At 40.9% G+C, this 16,341-nt stretch overlaps 1 protein-coding gene across 9 annotated transcripts in view; it reads right to left on the bottom strand.

The window, feature by feature from the left end:
- The window catches only part of LOC124128424 (calexcitin-2-like), a 92,117-nt gene that overhangs the window by 40,955 nt on the left and 34,821 nt on the right, over positions 1 to 16,341 (bottom strand). The window contains exons 2-7 of one of the 9 annotated variants that reach the window (XM_048380755.1): positions 6,923 to 7,009; positions 6,030 to 6,089; positions 5,453 to 5,875; positions 4,997 to 5,111; positions 4,802 to 4,824; positions 1,375 to 3,190 (exon numbers count right to left, since the gene is read on the bottom strand). The exons of 7 other annotated variants lie outside the window; for them this stretch is intronic. In XM_048380755.1, coding sequence (XP_048236712.1) covers positions 2,205 to 3,190; positions 4,802 to 4,824; positions 4,997 to 5,111; positions 5,453 to 5,875; positions 6,030 to 6,089; positions 6,923 to 7,009 — 1,694 coding nt within the window. In that variant the 3' untranslated portion in view covers positions 1,375 to 2,204. Of the gene's footprint in view, positions 1 to 1,374; positions 3,191 to 4,801; positions 4,825 to 4,996; positions 5,112 to 5,452; positions 5,876 to 6,029; positions 6,090 to 6,922; positions 7,010 to 16,341 lie in introns of those variants that run through there. One more of the 9 variants, XM_048380754.1, reaches the window with a different exon arrangement.

Raw genomic sequence — 16,341 nt, 5'->3', positions numbered from 1 at the left:
ACAGGTCACACACACAACCAGGCTGTTGTTCCTGGACGTTGAGATAGTGTTTGTAATGCTGTTCCTGATTGTTGAAATATTTTTTATTTCTTTGTTGTTTAACGCCGCACTCAGCAATGTTACAGCTGTATGACGGCGGTCTGTAAATAATCGAGTCTGGATCAGACAATCCAGTGATTGACATGATTAACATCGATCTACGCTATTGGGATGCGATGACATCCATCAACCAAGTCACCGAGTGTGACAACCCGATCCCGTTTGTCGTCTCTTACGACCAGCATTAGTTGCTTAAGACCTATTCTACCCCGGATCTTCACGGGTCTATAGACACCCAGATGTGATGAGGTGAGCTGAAATGGGGTTTAACGTCGCGTTCAAGGTTATTGCACTTATTTAGTGACGTGCATGCACGTGTGTGCGTGTGTGCGTTTGTGCGTGTGTGTGTAAAGCGCGCGTGTGTGTGGCTGCTTATACTAGTCCGGACTGATGCCGATTTATAGTGCTAGCACACTGAGATACCATGCCGCAGTTTACCATGAATACCCCATTTACGTGCGTGCGTGCGTGCGTGCGTGCGTGCGTGCGTGCGTGCGTGCGTGTGTGTGTACGTACGTGTGTGTACATGTGTGTAAGCGCGCGTGTGTGTGGCTGCTTGTACTAGTCCGGTCCAATGTCGGTTTTAATACGCTAGCCCACTGAGATACCACGCCGCAGTTTAACATGAATACCCCACTCACGTGCGTGTGTGTGCGTGTATGTGTGCGTGCGTGTGCATGTGTGTGTTTGTGTGCGTGCGTGTGTGTGCGTGCGTGTGTACGTGTGTGTGCAGGCGTGTGTGTGTGTGTAACTGCTTGTACTAGTCCGGGCTAATGTCGGTTTCAATACGCTAGCCCACTGACATACCATGCCGCGGTGTTACATTAGGATAAGTATTGTTACATTCTTTACTGTTTCTAATGTTTGACTCTAGCTACATGTTTCCTCCAACCATCATCACCCGTCCAACACCCGTCCATCACCCGTCCATCCAACATTATAGTCCTGAGGAGTAATTTTCGAATTTCATGACAGGTTACAAAGGACCCAATTCAAAGATAATTTTAGACACCTTATAAAGATAAGAATTTTATTGTCAAAAACAAGTTTCATATACAGCTTTCAACAACATTACAGTATATTGATATAAACCACAATATAAAAACACCCGTGAGGATCCGGGGTAGAATAGGTATTCAGCAACCCATGCTTGTCGTAAGAGGCGACTAGCGGGATCGAGGGATCCGGCTCCCTGACTTGGTTGATACATGTCATCGTATCCCAATTGCGTGGATCGATGCTCAAGATGTTAATCACTGGATGTTCTGATCCAGACTCGATTATTTACAGACCTCCGTCATATAGCTGGAATATTGCTGTGTGCGGCATTAAACAATAAACAAGCAAGTACAATATAAACATACATGGTGTACAATTACACACAATTTAAACTATCAGCAAATGTTCATTGTGACCAAGACCAACCAATGGAGTTCTCATATTCAGTCACGTGTATCATATCTATAGATTAAAGATGAATACTTTCCATCTGAATGTGCGGTTTGTGTAAATGTCGCACATGAGCAAAGATTTTCCGGTAACTAATTCTCTATCTTAATTATATTATCAAATAAACCAATATTTTCATAAATCCAATAATATTGGGTAGCCTTTCACCCAAAATGGATGTGACAAGTTGCGACACTTATCCCTGAATAGTAAATTGTGAAGAGAACTTCCAAGTGATATTGTCAACAAGGCTGAAGAGGATGATTTCAGCTGTTTGTAAGCTATCCTTCACACAACATTTGAGAAGTTTCTCAAATGACCCAAACAATTGTGACGTTAAGTTTAAAACCAGTTGAATGAACGTTTGAATGTTGATAGGAACTTGCACTGTAGGCGTGTGGGATCAAGAGTTTAAAAAAATGTTTTTGACGACCAAATCACCACCCAAACTCACCAGGACATTCAGGTGAGCTAAAACTATTTATGGAAGTTTATATAGTTGGGAACATCTTCGCGAAACCTAAAACAATACACTATTTCAGTTTCAAGTCCACACGTTAAATTTGTCATCAGATACAGCTGACATGACCAATATCATATGAACCATGTCAATTTTGTACATGACACTCCCATGACACCACAAAGGCACCAAGTCATCAAGTAGGGCGCGGCTCGGCACGAAGCTTCTCCATCCATTCCTGCCATGACATCCTACACAATGACCCCTTCTCATCTAGTTTGTAGGCCGACGGTCCACCTTTATCTGTGAACACACAGCCATTTACCGTCCCGACTGAGATTTCGATGACGTAATTGTCTTCTCTGACGTGATGAAAAGCAACATCCACGAGGTCTTGAAGGTCACATGGTTGTTTCGTGTGAATGTTCGGTATGATCATCATGTTTTTTCTTACAAGGGTTTTTAACTCTTGTTTGTACGCTGTATGATCCCGAGACGGGATGGGACAACCCTTTATATCCACTTTAACTGTTTTGTAGCGATAATGTGTGATGTACATTTTATTAACACCTATATAGAAGGACCCACCAGAGCGGTTTTTGGAGAATGCTGAAATATAGCGTTGTAATCTATATGCGTAAAATTGTTCAGAAGCACGAATAGGAACATCGGCTTGACGTTTAAAGCGTTTGTCTACTCCTTCTTGAAGATCCTCCACTCCTCTAATCAGCGGAGGTCGGTGTCCTGCTGCCTGTTCTCCGAACAGTAATGTCCTCAGCTGGGGAAGGGAAACAGTCACACAACTGCCGTACTTGGCAATGTAGCTGTTTACACTTACTGTACATACACACGTTGCGTGAGATACCGTTATGATGACAAAGTCAGTATCCCCATACCATTCTCTTTGTATGACATGAGAATAGATTTCCTCTTCACCAATTGGTAGGGTATCAGACTGGAAGAACAATTCATCGATATAATTGAGGTTTCTATCTTGTTTGTTTCGTCCACTGATGTGACACAAGATGCATCCTCCGTCACAGTTTCTCACAGCAGAAATCTTCCTCGCCATTTCAGACTGTTTCCTTTTTCGAATTTCTGGTTTATCAAAAGTTACAACATTGGTGTGGATAACAACTTGATTTCTTTTGACGTCACGCTTGTTTCGACATTCATGGCAACCTGTAAGAGCAAAACAAGAGTGTTTTTTTGACAATTTGAAAATGTAATAAGGCAGCAGACGTCACTGAGCGTAACTTATGGTTACTCCGCCTACAGAGGAGCCGACTCGTAATTGTCAAAAAGGTACGATAATGAGCAATCTAAATTATACACACGTAAGAAAATAAAGAGTATATATAAACAAGGTATTTCTTGTGTAAGCAATAAATAAACAAAAAACAAAACAGTCCAGATATTTGTGATCATCAAAACTCCTTTATGCACACAAAATCATTCGCCGCCCAACAACTCTTATGCAACCTTCAACGTAGTCATAGGCGACACACAACAGCAGTATTTGTGTGGTCATAATGACGTACCAGTTACCGACACTACATTCGTCACCACTCGCCCCTTTCCGTAACCTGCAAGAAAACACGTCCCCGATCGCATTCGTGACAAACTCGTGTTATTCCGGGACAAGCCGAATAGCGACTCGTGCCCCTATCATGGCCATTTTTGCGACCGGGTTCCCTTCTTTGCGCAAACGGGCATACCTAAAACAATTGTCAACATTCATCGATAGGGGAACGAGTCTTCTTGCAAGTTACGGAAAGGGGCGAGTGGTGACGGATGCCCCGATCGATGAATGCTATATGCGAAAATACGACAAACCAATCAGAATGCGCGTATGATTTCAAGGTCTTCGTCAAAGAATCCCTCAGAAATATTTTTTGATTTTACATATGTCTTGCATAAAAAATATACCCAAAACACAGTTAAATGTACTTAACTATACTGTATAATTCCGCATGTTCCGATGTGTTTTAAATTACATCTGAAATATTTAATATAATATAAGGGGAAATATATGTGAACCACTACGCAACGAGTTGACAATTGTTTTAGACGGAACCCGGTCGCAAAAATGGCAATGAGAGGGGCACGAGTCGCTATTCTGCTCGAATAGCTGACATTTGAGGGTGACGTAAAATGTAGTCATAGGCGACAACAACTATGCTGTTTTTGACGTCATAATGCATGTCAATATTTGAGGCGTAAATACAATAGAACAACTAGAATAGAACTACAAAGCGATCTTAGCGCTAAGGTGATTGTAACTCCCATTCTTTAACACTGACTTACGACAGTCGTAGCGCTAAGATTGCTTTGTGGAACGGGGCCCTGGTTTAAGTTTAGGTTTCAAAAGTCTAATGAACATCTAAACTCAACCAAGAGACTCCAATCGGGAGACTTTTGCACACCAAGCGGCTAGCCAAGGCTAGAAAGTATGTTTTTTAACAGTCTTAAATCCGTTGTTACGGATTGGCATGTTCACTAACAGGCGTAATAAGCCCACCATGATAAGGTGCAGTGTTTGTGCTCTAAAACATGTGTCATATACAATAAAGGTCCAATTGGTTATTTAGTGACCGCCTAGGAGGTAACTAAAAGCTAAGGAAATTAAACATTTAGCATACAAAAATACATGGGGGCAGTCCCTCAATCTCAATCTCGTCATACAAGGGAATACAAAAATCCGATCTATTTAGTCGCCTCTTACAAGCAGCATTACTTGCTGGAGACCTGTTCTAAACCGGAATGGCCGCGGAATACCCTTTTCTCACTCACCATCTACATCTTCATCTCTTAATCTAAAACACAAACATTTCAAACATGTAGAATACAATTATAAACAAAACATTGCAATATAGTTACTAAAGACGCTGAGTCACATGGAATTATATCTATTACTTACAATTTTTTAGACGCTGGAATATTTATATGATAATTATAACAATATAATCTATAATAGACGCTACTTACAGATCAGCCAGCATTGAATCAGTATCCACAACTTGTTTTACTCGCCAAGAAAGTTCTCCTCTGGATGACTTTGAGTAAATCCCAGACTCGCTTTGGGAAGCGGCATACTGCTTTCCTAAAATGGTACTGACCAATGAGAAAAGCATCCAGACAACAAAGCAATGATGATTCTAAATGAAGTTTGCAATTGATTGTCTTTATTTTATATCCAATAATACTCGTATTTGTATCATTGTGATCTTAATAAATATGACTTGTTCTAATATCAATCACCCATGGGGATCCGGGTTAGAATATGTCCCCGGTACTTTATTGCTTGTGGTGAGATGAGTCCACATTAGATCAGGTGATCAGGCTCGCTCCCATGACCGACTTTGTGTCCTCGGCCAACCAGGGCTAGGTGCGTTACTCATGCCTTCAGACAAAAAAACAAAACAACCCCAAACAATATCTTGCCTTTTCCCTCCTTTTCTGTCGAGAATGTTGGCAGTTCAGGGACAACATCACATTCGTCCATGATCTTTATCTCACAATTCACACTGAAGTCGTCATTAATGTTGTATTGTCCAAGTATTGTTTTTAACAGAAGGGCCACGTCATCCCTTCTGCTAAACATTTGCTTTGCATCTTCTATGGTATCATGCCCGAACTCAAGAATTAAGCTTCCTTCTTTCATACGGACAGAGGACGTGCCATGTTTGTCTTTGACATCGTTTTTTATGTGTCTCAGTCCTCTGTATGAATCTGCCATCAAACTGGACATGGCATCCCTGTCAATATCACTTAGTGTAAAAATTACGCGGTTAGAAGAAGAATCAGCATTTGGTACCATCCCACAGTCTGTTGTAAGATGCACAATCATTCCATTTTCGCATGTGGCTTTAACAGGAAATAAGAGTAGAAATTAAATATATGCTTTGACGAAAGATAAACGCTATAAACATGTTGAATAAATATTTAATATTAGAAAACTTGCACATTTGCAATAAATTACTTATGCATACGTGTGAATATTGAACATAAAAGAGTTTACCTGTCGCCTCGACTTTGTCATTGCTGTATGTTCCACGTACCGACACCTCTCCGTCTTTTACTGATATATAAAGACAATACTCACAGAAACAACACACAGTATTCACCATTATAACACATTGAAATCATAGTTGGATACGACCGTTGGATTTACTAGTAACAGATTGTTCTTTTGTTGTATGTAATTGAGTTTTGACACGTGGCGTGAATAACACGTCGTACAAGTGACCCAGCGGTATAAAGCGTGGAAAGTAGACGTGCTGATTGATTCCTATTATGATCCGACGACTCTCGGTCTCATAATCGTGTTCGTGAATCAGCGTGAGTTTTAGTTAACACACACAGCTTCAACATTGAGGTGAGGTGCAATGTGGTCTTATATCGCGATGAAGATTATTGCACTTTTATAACGACGTGCATGAACGTGTCTGTGACTCGGTGTGTGGCTGCTAGCCCTGACTAATGACAATTGTCAGATATGATGCCGCAGTTTTAGATGGACACCCGACTCAGACACAGTATACTCCGAGCCGACCAGTCCTTGTAACAACAAGTAGCATCTTTGAACGTCTTTTGATATGACGCGGCCGGGGATCGAACCAGCGGCCTTCTGCTTCCCGGCAGACGCTCTATCAACTAATCACGGATGAGGTCCTTTGAAAAATGACTTAGTACAAATGGTAAACATGTGGAGGACATTTTCAAATTTTCAAAAATGATGACTGATCCAATTCCCTATTTTCACTTGTACCATGTTTCCCAGTGTTTTCAGGTAAGCAATTGACTTGCCTTTGCATGTGTTTGCTTATGTTATATTGACGGGTTGTACAGTGAACTCTGCTTTTAGCAGATATATCTTCTGACTGTGGAAATGGTTTTATCCCTGTTACTTACTTGGAATCCTGTCCGGCCATCGGATTGTTTTCAACGTCTTCCCACTAATGCTGACAAGAACCGCATCCCCCAAATCATCTGCATCATCTGTATCAAGGGGGGTGTATTATACTAATGATATTAACTGCCGCTTGAACTGGGTTTTTTTCATAAAAAAAAGTTACATGCACTTCTAAATTTATAATTTCACTTCAGGTTTAAAAAAATAAAAATAAATATATGCAAGAACTATGCGTTGTTTTAAAAACAAGGCGGCGGTGGCACTCAAATTCAAACAAAGTTTACATGGCTCTGACATTAATATACTTTGATAAAATGTGGTGTTGTGTGTTGTGATTTGTGGTGTTGTGTTGTGTTATATTGGGGTGGGGTGGGCCGGGGTTGAACGGGAGTGGTGTGGTGTGACTTGGTGTGTGGTTATATGTGTTGTATTTTGGTATTGCGTTGCGTGGCGTTGCGTGGCATGGGTTGACGGGGCGTGGCGTGTCATCGCGTGGCGTTGGGTGACGGGGCGTGGCGTGACATGTACTGCGACGTTGCGTGTCATCGCGTGGCGTGGGTTGACGGGGCATGGCGTAGCGTGGCGTGTCATCGCGTGTCATTGGGTGACGGGGCGTGGCCTGACATGTACTGCGACGTTGCGTGTCAAAGCGTGGCGTGGGTTGACGGGGCGTGGCGTGGCGTGGCGTGGGGTGACGGGGCGTGGCGTGACATGCACTGCGACGCGGCGTAAAATCAAAATAGCGGGGAATATTATGTTTGATTTGGTTTGGTTTGTTTGTTGTTAAACGCCGCACTCAGCAATATTCCAGCTATTTGACGGCTGTCTGAAAATAGGTCGAGTCTCATTAACATCATGAGCATCGATCCACGCAATTGGGATCGATGACATGCATCAACGAAGACAGCGAGCCTGACTACCCGATCCCGTTTGTCGCCTCTTACGACAAGCATGGTCGCCTTTTACGGCAAGCATGGGTTGCTGAAGACCTATTCTACCCCGGAACTTCACGGGTCTGAATATTATGCGAATGTGAAAACACATGTTCATGATATTGTACAATGGGGTCCGCAGTTAGCAGGAATTATTTTCAATTGGAATTGGCTGAGTCGCTTCTATTTTTCTTACTTATTGTTACATAACATGCATCACTTTATCTGACTAAACCAAACATTCTCATTCACTAAATCGTCTCTACACTGTTCACATCTGGCGTGGCGTGGCGTGACGTGGCGTGGCGTGGCGTGGCGTGGCGTAGTGTGGTGTGGTGTTGTACTGTGTGGTGTGGTGTTCGGTGTGTGACGAGTGTGGTGTGGTGTTGTGTGGAGTGTGGAGTGTGGTGTGTGGTGTGTAGTGTGGTGTGATTTAGTGTGGTGTGGTGGTGTGATTTAGTGTGGTGTGGTGGTGTGCTTTAGTGTGGTGTGGTGTGGCGTGTGGCATCAGGTGTGGTACTGTGTGGTGTGGTGTCAGATGTGGTACTGTGTGGTGTGGTGTGGTGTGGTGTGGTGTGGTACTGTGTGGTGTGTGGTGTGATTTGGTGGGGTGTGGTTTTCGGTGTGTGGTGTGTGTGGTGTGGTGTGGTGTGGTACTGTGTGGTGTTGTGTGGTGTGGTGTGGTGAGTGTGGTGTGGTGTGATTTAGTTTGGTGTGGTGTGGTGTGATTACGTGTGGTGTGGTACTGTGTGGTGTGGTGGTGTGATTTAGTGTGGTGTGGTGTGGTGTGTGGTACTGTATGGTGTGGTGTGGTGTGGTGTGGTGTGGTGTTGCTTGGCTTGGCTTGGTGTGGTGCGGTGTGGTGCGGTGCGGTACTGTGTGGTGTGGTGTCAGGTGTGGTACTGTATGGTGTAATAGGGTTCGGTTTTGTGTTGTGTGGTACTGTGTGGTGTGATTTACGGTGTGGTACTGTGTGGTGTAGCAGAAAGTGGTGTGGTGTGCTGTGGTGTGTGTTGTAATAGGGTGTGGTGTGGTGTTGTGTGGCACTGTGTGGTGTGTTGGTGTGATTAAATGTGGTGTGGTGTGGTGTGGTACTGTGTGTTGAGGTGTCAGGTGTAGACAGTATATACATGAAAAATTTACCTTTTTCTTGATATTTTGGTTCTTGTTTGGTGTGTCCGGAATAGTCCGATCCTATGTGGTCTTGAACCATAAACAAGATAGAGTTATTACAACAGGCAATACACAATAACCGGTCAATATTCATACATGTTAGGTTTCCATTTCCGTTATTGTTTCTACTTGTAGTATCTTAGTAGGAAGTATTTCAAGCTTTTTGAAAGTTTTATGGAAACACATGTGGAGGACATTTCCAAATTTGACGCATCAGTGACAAAAATGATGTCAATTGGAAATCCCTATTTTGACCATAATCCCGTGCTTTTCTCTGGTGAACAGTTGACATACTTTTGCATGTGTTTGTGACGGGTGCCACCGATGGGGCAGGGCACCTGGAATCAGGAACACCTGGTATCATCACTGTTTGATATTGATTCATAAACACATGCTCAGGATATAGCCAGGATCGTACAACGGACTTGGCATTTCTTACGAGTATGGAAAGGATTTTATAACTTCTATTTAATTAGTGTTTTTGTTTTAGGCACGGATGGTCCAGTCGTCTAAGACGCCGCATTTCGCTATAAAGAATTGCGTCTCTTAGGGGTGCCAGAAACCTATGACTATGGGCTCTAATTCCAGAGCTCTAATGTCACCACCATACCTGTGCTTGTGGTTTCATCAAAGTGATAAACGTCTAAGACTTAATTGGACCTTACTCCCACATCGGGTAGCACGGTAGGCCCAGTCGCCAAGTAACCGCAATTCACTGCGTCCGTTGGGCGATAACAGAAATCTATGATTGTGCGTTTGAATACGAACCGGGATTGTGTTTCTAGGTTTGTCAGCACCATAACTATGCTCGTTGGTTTCACCGAAGTGGTAAACGTCTGAGAACTGCATCACTACGGGTTGCAAATCCAACATAAAGCTTATATATCGTGATATAACTGAAATACTGTTCAAAGCGGAGTTAAACCCAACTCACTCACTCACCAATCCCACATCAAGCTGGCACGCCGTGACATATGTGAAATTCTATTCAAAAGTGCGTTAAACCAAACTCACTCACCAAAATCTTCACATGGTAAGAAGTGTACCATCTTCCCGAGGCAAGTGAGTTAACTGACTATAAAAGTCCAGTTTCCACCCTTGCCCAGCTAGGCTCGTATATATTATGGAGTTACATTTTGGCTGGACTAACGAGTTTATGCATAGTCCAATCCAAATCGCGCACCGAAATCGAAATCCGGTTCGTAAAGTGCCATGCAGATTTCGGTCGACTGCAGGATTTGCAAATCATGTGCACCGCTAACTCGTTGTCAACAGATATTTTCTAAATCTTTTCATGTTTTTAATTAAGGTGCTCACGTGATTTGATGCACTTCGCGATGTAAGACTCGTTTTATCACAATATAGATCTTGATTATAGATCAGATCGTCTTGACTGGGCGCCACCGTTTTGTTTAAAGCAAATGCATGTGATACGAGAGGTTGAATCTGATTGGTCAATAGGAGAGGCATAGAAAGAACATGACTCGTAATAGCCACTGGTGGCGCTACGATCGAGCCCAGGAATTCCAGCCTAGTTCGACAAGGGTGGAAACTGGACTTTTAGAGTCAGTTAACTCCCTTGCCTCGGGAAGATAGAAGTGTACTGACGTTGCACTTATATATTTGGAATGCAATATTTCCCCTTACATATGCCTCCCTGATTCTATTCAAAATGTACTGCGAAACTGAAGGGCCATTTAATTTAGGTTCAGTTCAGTATATGAAGCAATAACATCAATACTTATGTTTATGTCACGTCCTGCGTGAGCATTCCCGAATGTCGTCGCATTGTCGGCTTGTCCGTCCTGCACCCCGGTAATATTGAAGGTTGACTCTGCAACAGGTTATTGAACTAGAGTATAACGTATTGTAAAACAATGTTCATAGCATCAGGTTGACAAATAAAATACTTATAGAACTGTCAGTTGCCGACCTCTACTGATTTATCTTAGCAAGCTTGGTGACATCAAAATGCTTTTAACTGTTAAGCTTTATTTAGGGGATCAACCTACTGTGTTGAGGTAGTCTAACTGTAGATTAGATACCTCTTAATTTCAACTGGAACCGAGCCCTTTAGTGTGGCCCGGCGTGGCGTTGCGTTGTGTAGTATAGTGTAGCATGTTGTTTGTCATAACGTGTGTGTGGTGTGATGTTGTGTAGCGTGTTGTTTGTCATGTCGTGTGTGTAGAATAGTGTAGCATTTTGTTTGTCATAACATGTGTCTGGTGTGATGTTGTATAGCGTGTTGTTTGTCATGTCGTGTGTGTAGTGTTGTGTAGTGTACCCTGATGTTTGTAATGTCGTGTGTGTGGTGTTGTGTAGTGTAGCGTGTTGTTTGTCATGTCGTGTGTGTGGTGTAGTGTAGCGTGTTGTTTGTCATGTTGTGTGTGTAGAATAGTGTAGCGTGATGTTTGTCATAACATGTGTGTGGTGTGATGTTGTGTAGCGTGTTGTTTGTCATGTCGTGTTTGTAGTGTTGTGTAGTGTAGCGTGATGTTTGTAATGTCGTGTGTGTGGTGTTGTGTAGTGTAGCGTGTTGTTTGTCATGTCGTGTGTGTGGTGTTGTGTAGTGAAGCGTGTTGTTTGTCATGTCGTGTGTGTGGTGGTGTGTAGTGTAGCGTGTTGTTTGTCATGTCGTGTGTGTGGTGTTGTGTAGTGAAGCGTGTTGTTTGTCATGTCGTGTGTGTGGTGTTGTGTAGTGTAGCGTGATGTTTGTCATGTCGTGTGTGTAGTGTAGTGTAGTGTAGTGTAGTGTAGTGTAGTGTAGCGTGATGTTTGTCATGTCGTGTGTGTTGTGTTGTGTAGTGTAGCGTGTTGTTTGTCATGTCGTGTGTGTTGTGTTGTGTAGTGTAGCGTGTTGTTTGTCATGTCTTGTGTGTGGTGTTGTGTAGTGTAGCGTGTTGTTTGTCATGTCGTGTGTGTGGTGTTGTAAATTGTAATAACTGCACTGCGGTAAATTGTAATAACTGCACTGCAGTAAATTGTAACAACTGCACTGGAGTAAATTGTAATAACAGCACTGCAGTAAATTGTAACAACTGCACAGCAGTTAATTGTAATAACAGCACTGCAGTATATTGTAACAACTGCACTGCGGTAGATTCTTACAATTGCACTGCTATAAATTGTAATTACTGCATTGCGGTAACTTGTAATAACTGCACAGCGGTAAATTGTAACAACTGCACTGGAGTACATCGTAAGAACTGCACTGCCGTAAATTGTAATAACTGGACTGTGGTAAATTGTAACAACTGTACTGCGGTAAATTGTAACAACTGCTCTGCGGTAAATTGTAATAACTGCACTGCAGTAGATTGTAAAAACTGCAGAGCGGCAATTCGTAATGAATGCACTGAGGTAAATTTTAACAACTGCTCTGCGGTAATTTGTAATAACTGCCCTGTCAGTAAATTGTAAGAACTGCACTGCCATAAATTGTAATAATTGCACGTCGGTAAATTGTAACAACTGCATTACGGTAAATTGTAACAATTGCACTGTGGTAAATTGGAACAACTACACTGCGGTAAATTGTAATAACTGCACTGCGCTCAATTGTAACAACTGCAATTCGGAAAATTGTAACAACTGAACTGCGGTAAATTTCAATAACTGCACTGTGATTTTTTTGTAGAACTATACTGTGATAAATTGGAATAACTGCACTGCGGCAAATTGTAACAACTGCACTGCGGTAAATTGTAACAATTGCACTGTGGTAAATTGGAAGAACTACACTGCGGAAAATTGTAATAACTGCACTGCAGTAAATTGTAATAACTGCACTGCAGTAAATTGTAAAAACTACACTGCGGTTAATTGTAACAACTGCACTGTTCGAAATTGTAATATCTTCACTGCGGTAAATTGTAAGAACTGATTTGTGCTAAATTGTAAAAACTGCACAGAAATAAATTGTAATAAATGCACTGGAGTAAATTGTAACAACTGAACTGCGGCAAATTGTAATAACTGCACTGTGGTAATTTAGAAGAACTATACTGCGGTAAATTGTAATAAATGCACTGCGGCAAATTGTAACAAGTGCAGTGTAGTAAATTGGAACAACTGCACTGCACTCAATTGTAACAACTGCACTGCGGTAAATTGTAACAACTAGACTGCGGTAAATTGTAATAACTGGACTGTTGTAAATTGTAATAACTGCACTGCAGTAAAGTGTAAAAACTACACTGTGGTTAATTGTAACAACTGCACTGTTCAAAATTGTAATAACTACACTGCGTTAAATTGTAAGAACTGCATTGTGCTAAATTGTAATAGCTGCAATGTGGCAAATAGTAATAACTGCACTGTAGTAATTTGTAATAGCTGCACAGCGACAATTTGTAATATCTGCACTGAGGTAAAATGTAATCAATACAGTGCGGTAAATTGTAATAACTGCACTGTGGTAAATTGCAATAACTGTACTGCGGTAAATTGTAACAACTGCACTGGGGTAAATTGTAATTACTGCAGTGTGGTAAATTGTAAAACTGCACTGTGGTAAATTGTAATATCTGCACTGCTGTAATTTGTAACAACTGCACTGCGGTTAATTGTAACAACTGCACTGTGGTAAATTGGAATAACTGCACTGCGGTAATTTGTTACGACTATACTGCAGTAAATTGTAATAACTGCAATGCAGTAAATTGTAATAATTGAGGATCGGCAATTCGTAATGAATGCACTAGGGTCAATTTAACAACTGCTCTGCGGTAATTTGTAATAACTGCACTGCAGTAAATTGTAATAACAGCATTGCAGTATATTGTAACAACTGCACTGTGGTAATTTAGAAGAATTACACTGCGGTAAATTGTAATAACTGCAATGCAGTAAATTGTAATAATTGAGGATCGGCAATTCGTAATGAATGCACTAGGGTCAATTTAACAACTGCTCTGCGGTAATTTGTAATAACTGCACTGCAGTAAATTGTAATAACAGCACTGCAGTATATTGTAACAACTGCACTGTGGTAATTTGGAAGAATTACACTGCGGTAAATTGTAATAACTGCAATGCAGTAAATTGTAATAATTGAGGATCGGCAATTCGTAATGAATGCATAGGGTCAATTTAACAACTGCTCTGCGGTAATTTGTAATAACTGCACTGCGGTAAATTGTAATAACTGCACTGCTGTAAATTGTAATAACTGGACTGTTGTAAATTGTAATAACTGCAATGCAGTGAAGTGTAAAAAGTACACTGCGGTTAATTGTAACAACTGCACTGTTCGAAATTGTAATAACTACACTGCGGTAAATTGTAAGAACTGCATTGTGCTAAATTGTAATAACTGCAATGTGGTAAATAGTAATAACTGCACTGTAGTAATTTGTAATAACTGCACAGCGACAATTTGTAATATCTGCACTGAGGTAAAATGTAATCACTACAGTGCGGTAAATTGTAATAACTGCACTGAGGTTAATTGCAATAACTGTACTGCGGTAAATTGTAACAACTGCACAGCAGTAAATTGTAATTACTGCACTGTGGTAAATTGTATTAACTGCACTGCTGTAATTTGTAACAACTGCACTGCGGTTAATTGTAACAACTGCACTGGGGCAAATTGTAATAACTGCACTGCGGTAATTTGTTACGACTATACTGCAGTAAATTGTAATAACTGCACTGTCAGTAAATTGTAATAATTGAGATCGGCAATTCGTAATGAATGCACTGGGGTCAATTTTAACAATTGCTCTGCGGTAATTTGTAATAACTGCACTGCAGTAAATTGTAATTACTGTATTGCGGTAAATTGAAATAACTGCACTTCGGCAAATTGTAACAACTGCACTGGAATAAATTATAACAACTGCACTGCGGTAAATTGTAATAACTGCACTGCAGCAAATTGAAACAACTGTACTGTGGTAAATTGTAATAACTGCACTGCGGCAAATTGTAACAACAGTACTCCAGTAAATTGTCATAACTACACTGCGGTAAATTGTAATAACTGCACTGAGGTAAAAAGCAATGACTGCACTGAGGGAAAATATGATAACTGTACTACAGTAAATTGTAATAACTGAACTACTCCTAATTGTAACAATTGCACTGTGCAAAATTATAATAACCAATGTGGTGAAATATATAAACTTTACTGCGGTAAATTGGAACCACTGCACTGCGGTAAAATATAATAACTGTACTGCGGTAAATTGTATTAACTGTACTGCAGAAAACTGTAATAACTACACTGCGGGAAATTGTAGCAACTGCACTGTGCTAAATTGCAACAACTGCACTGTGCTAAATTGTAGGAACTGCACTGTGCTAAATTGTAACAATTGCACTGTGGTAAATTGGAACAACTACTCTGTGGAAAATTGTAATAACTGCACTGCGGTAAATTGTAACAACTGCACTGCGGTAAATTGATACAACTGCACTGAGGTAAATTGTAACAACTGCACTGAGGGAAATAGCAATAACTGCACTGAGGTAAAATATGATAACTGTACTGCAGTAAATTGTAATAACTGAACTACTCCTAATTGTAACAACTGCACTGCGCTTAATTGTAACAACTGCATTGGGCAAAATTATAATAACCAATGTGGTGAAATATATAAAATTTACTGCGGTAAATTTAAACAACTGCACTGCGTAAAAATATAATAACTGTACTGCGGTAAATTGTAACAACTGTACTGCAGTAAACTGTAATAACTACACTGCGAATTGTAGCAACTGCACTGTGCTAAATTGCAACAACTGCACTGTGCTAAATTGTAGCAACTGCACTGTGCTAAACTGCAACAACTGCACTGTGCTCAATTGTAATAACTAGACTGCAGTGAATTGTAGGAACTGCACTGTGCTAAATTGTAGCAACTGCACTGTGCTAAATTGCAACAACTGCACTGTGCTCAATTGTAATAACTACACTGCAGTGAATTGTAGGAACTGCACTGTGCTAAATTGTAACAACTGCACTGTGCTAAATTGTAACAACTGCACTGTGCTAAATTGTAATAACTACACTGCAGTAAATTGTAAGAACTGCACTGTGCTAAATTGTAACAACTGCACGGTGCTAAACTGTAATAACTACACTGCAGTAAATTGTAAGAACTGCACTGTGCTAAATTGTAACAACTGTACTGCGCTAAATTGTAATAACTACACTGCAGTAAATTGTAACAACTGCACTGTGCTAAATTATAATAACCACTGCAGTAAATTATAACATCTGTACTGCAGTAAATTGTACTTACTTAACATGCGATGAATTGTAATAAGTGGTGTAATAGGGTATGGTGTGGTACCGTGTGCTGTAG

The sequence above is a fragment of the Haliotis rufescens genome, unplaced genomic scaffold (genome assembly GCF_023055435.1).
Source record: "Haliotis rufescens isolate VD_foot unplaced genomic scaffold, xgHalRufe1.0.p SCAF_33, whole genome shotgun sequence".
NCBI lineage: Eukaryota > Metazoa > Mollusca > Gastropoda > Lepetellida > Haliotidae > Haliotis > Haliotis rufescens.
This window is presented reverse-complemented; position numbering and strand designations above follow the sequence as displayed.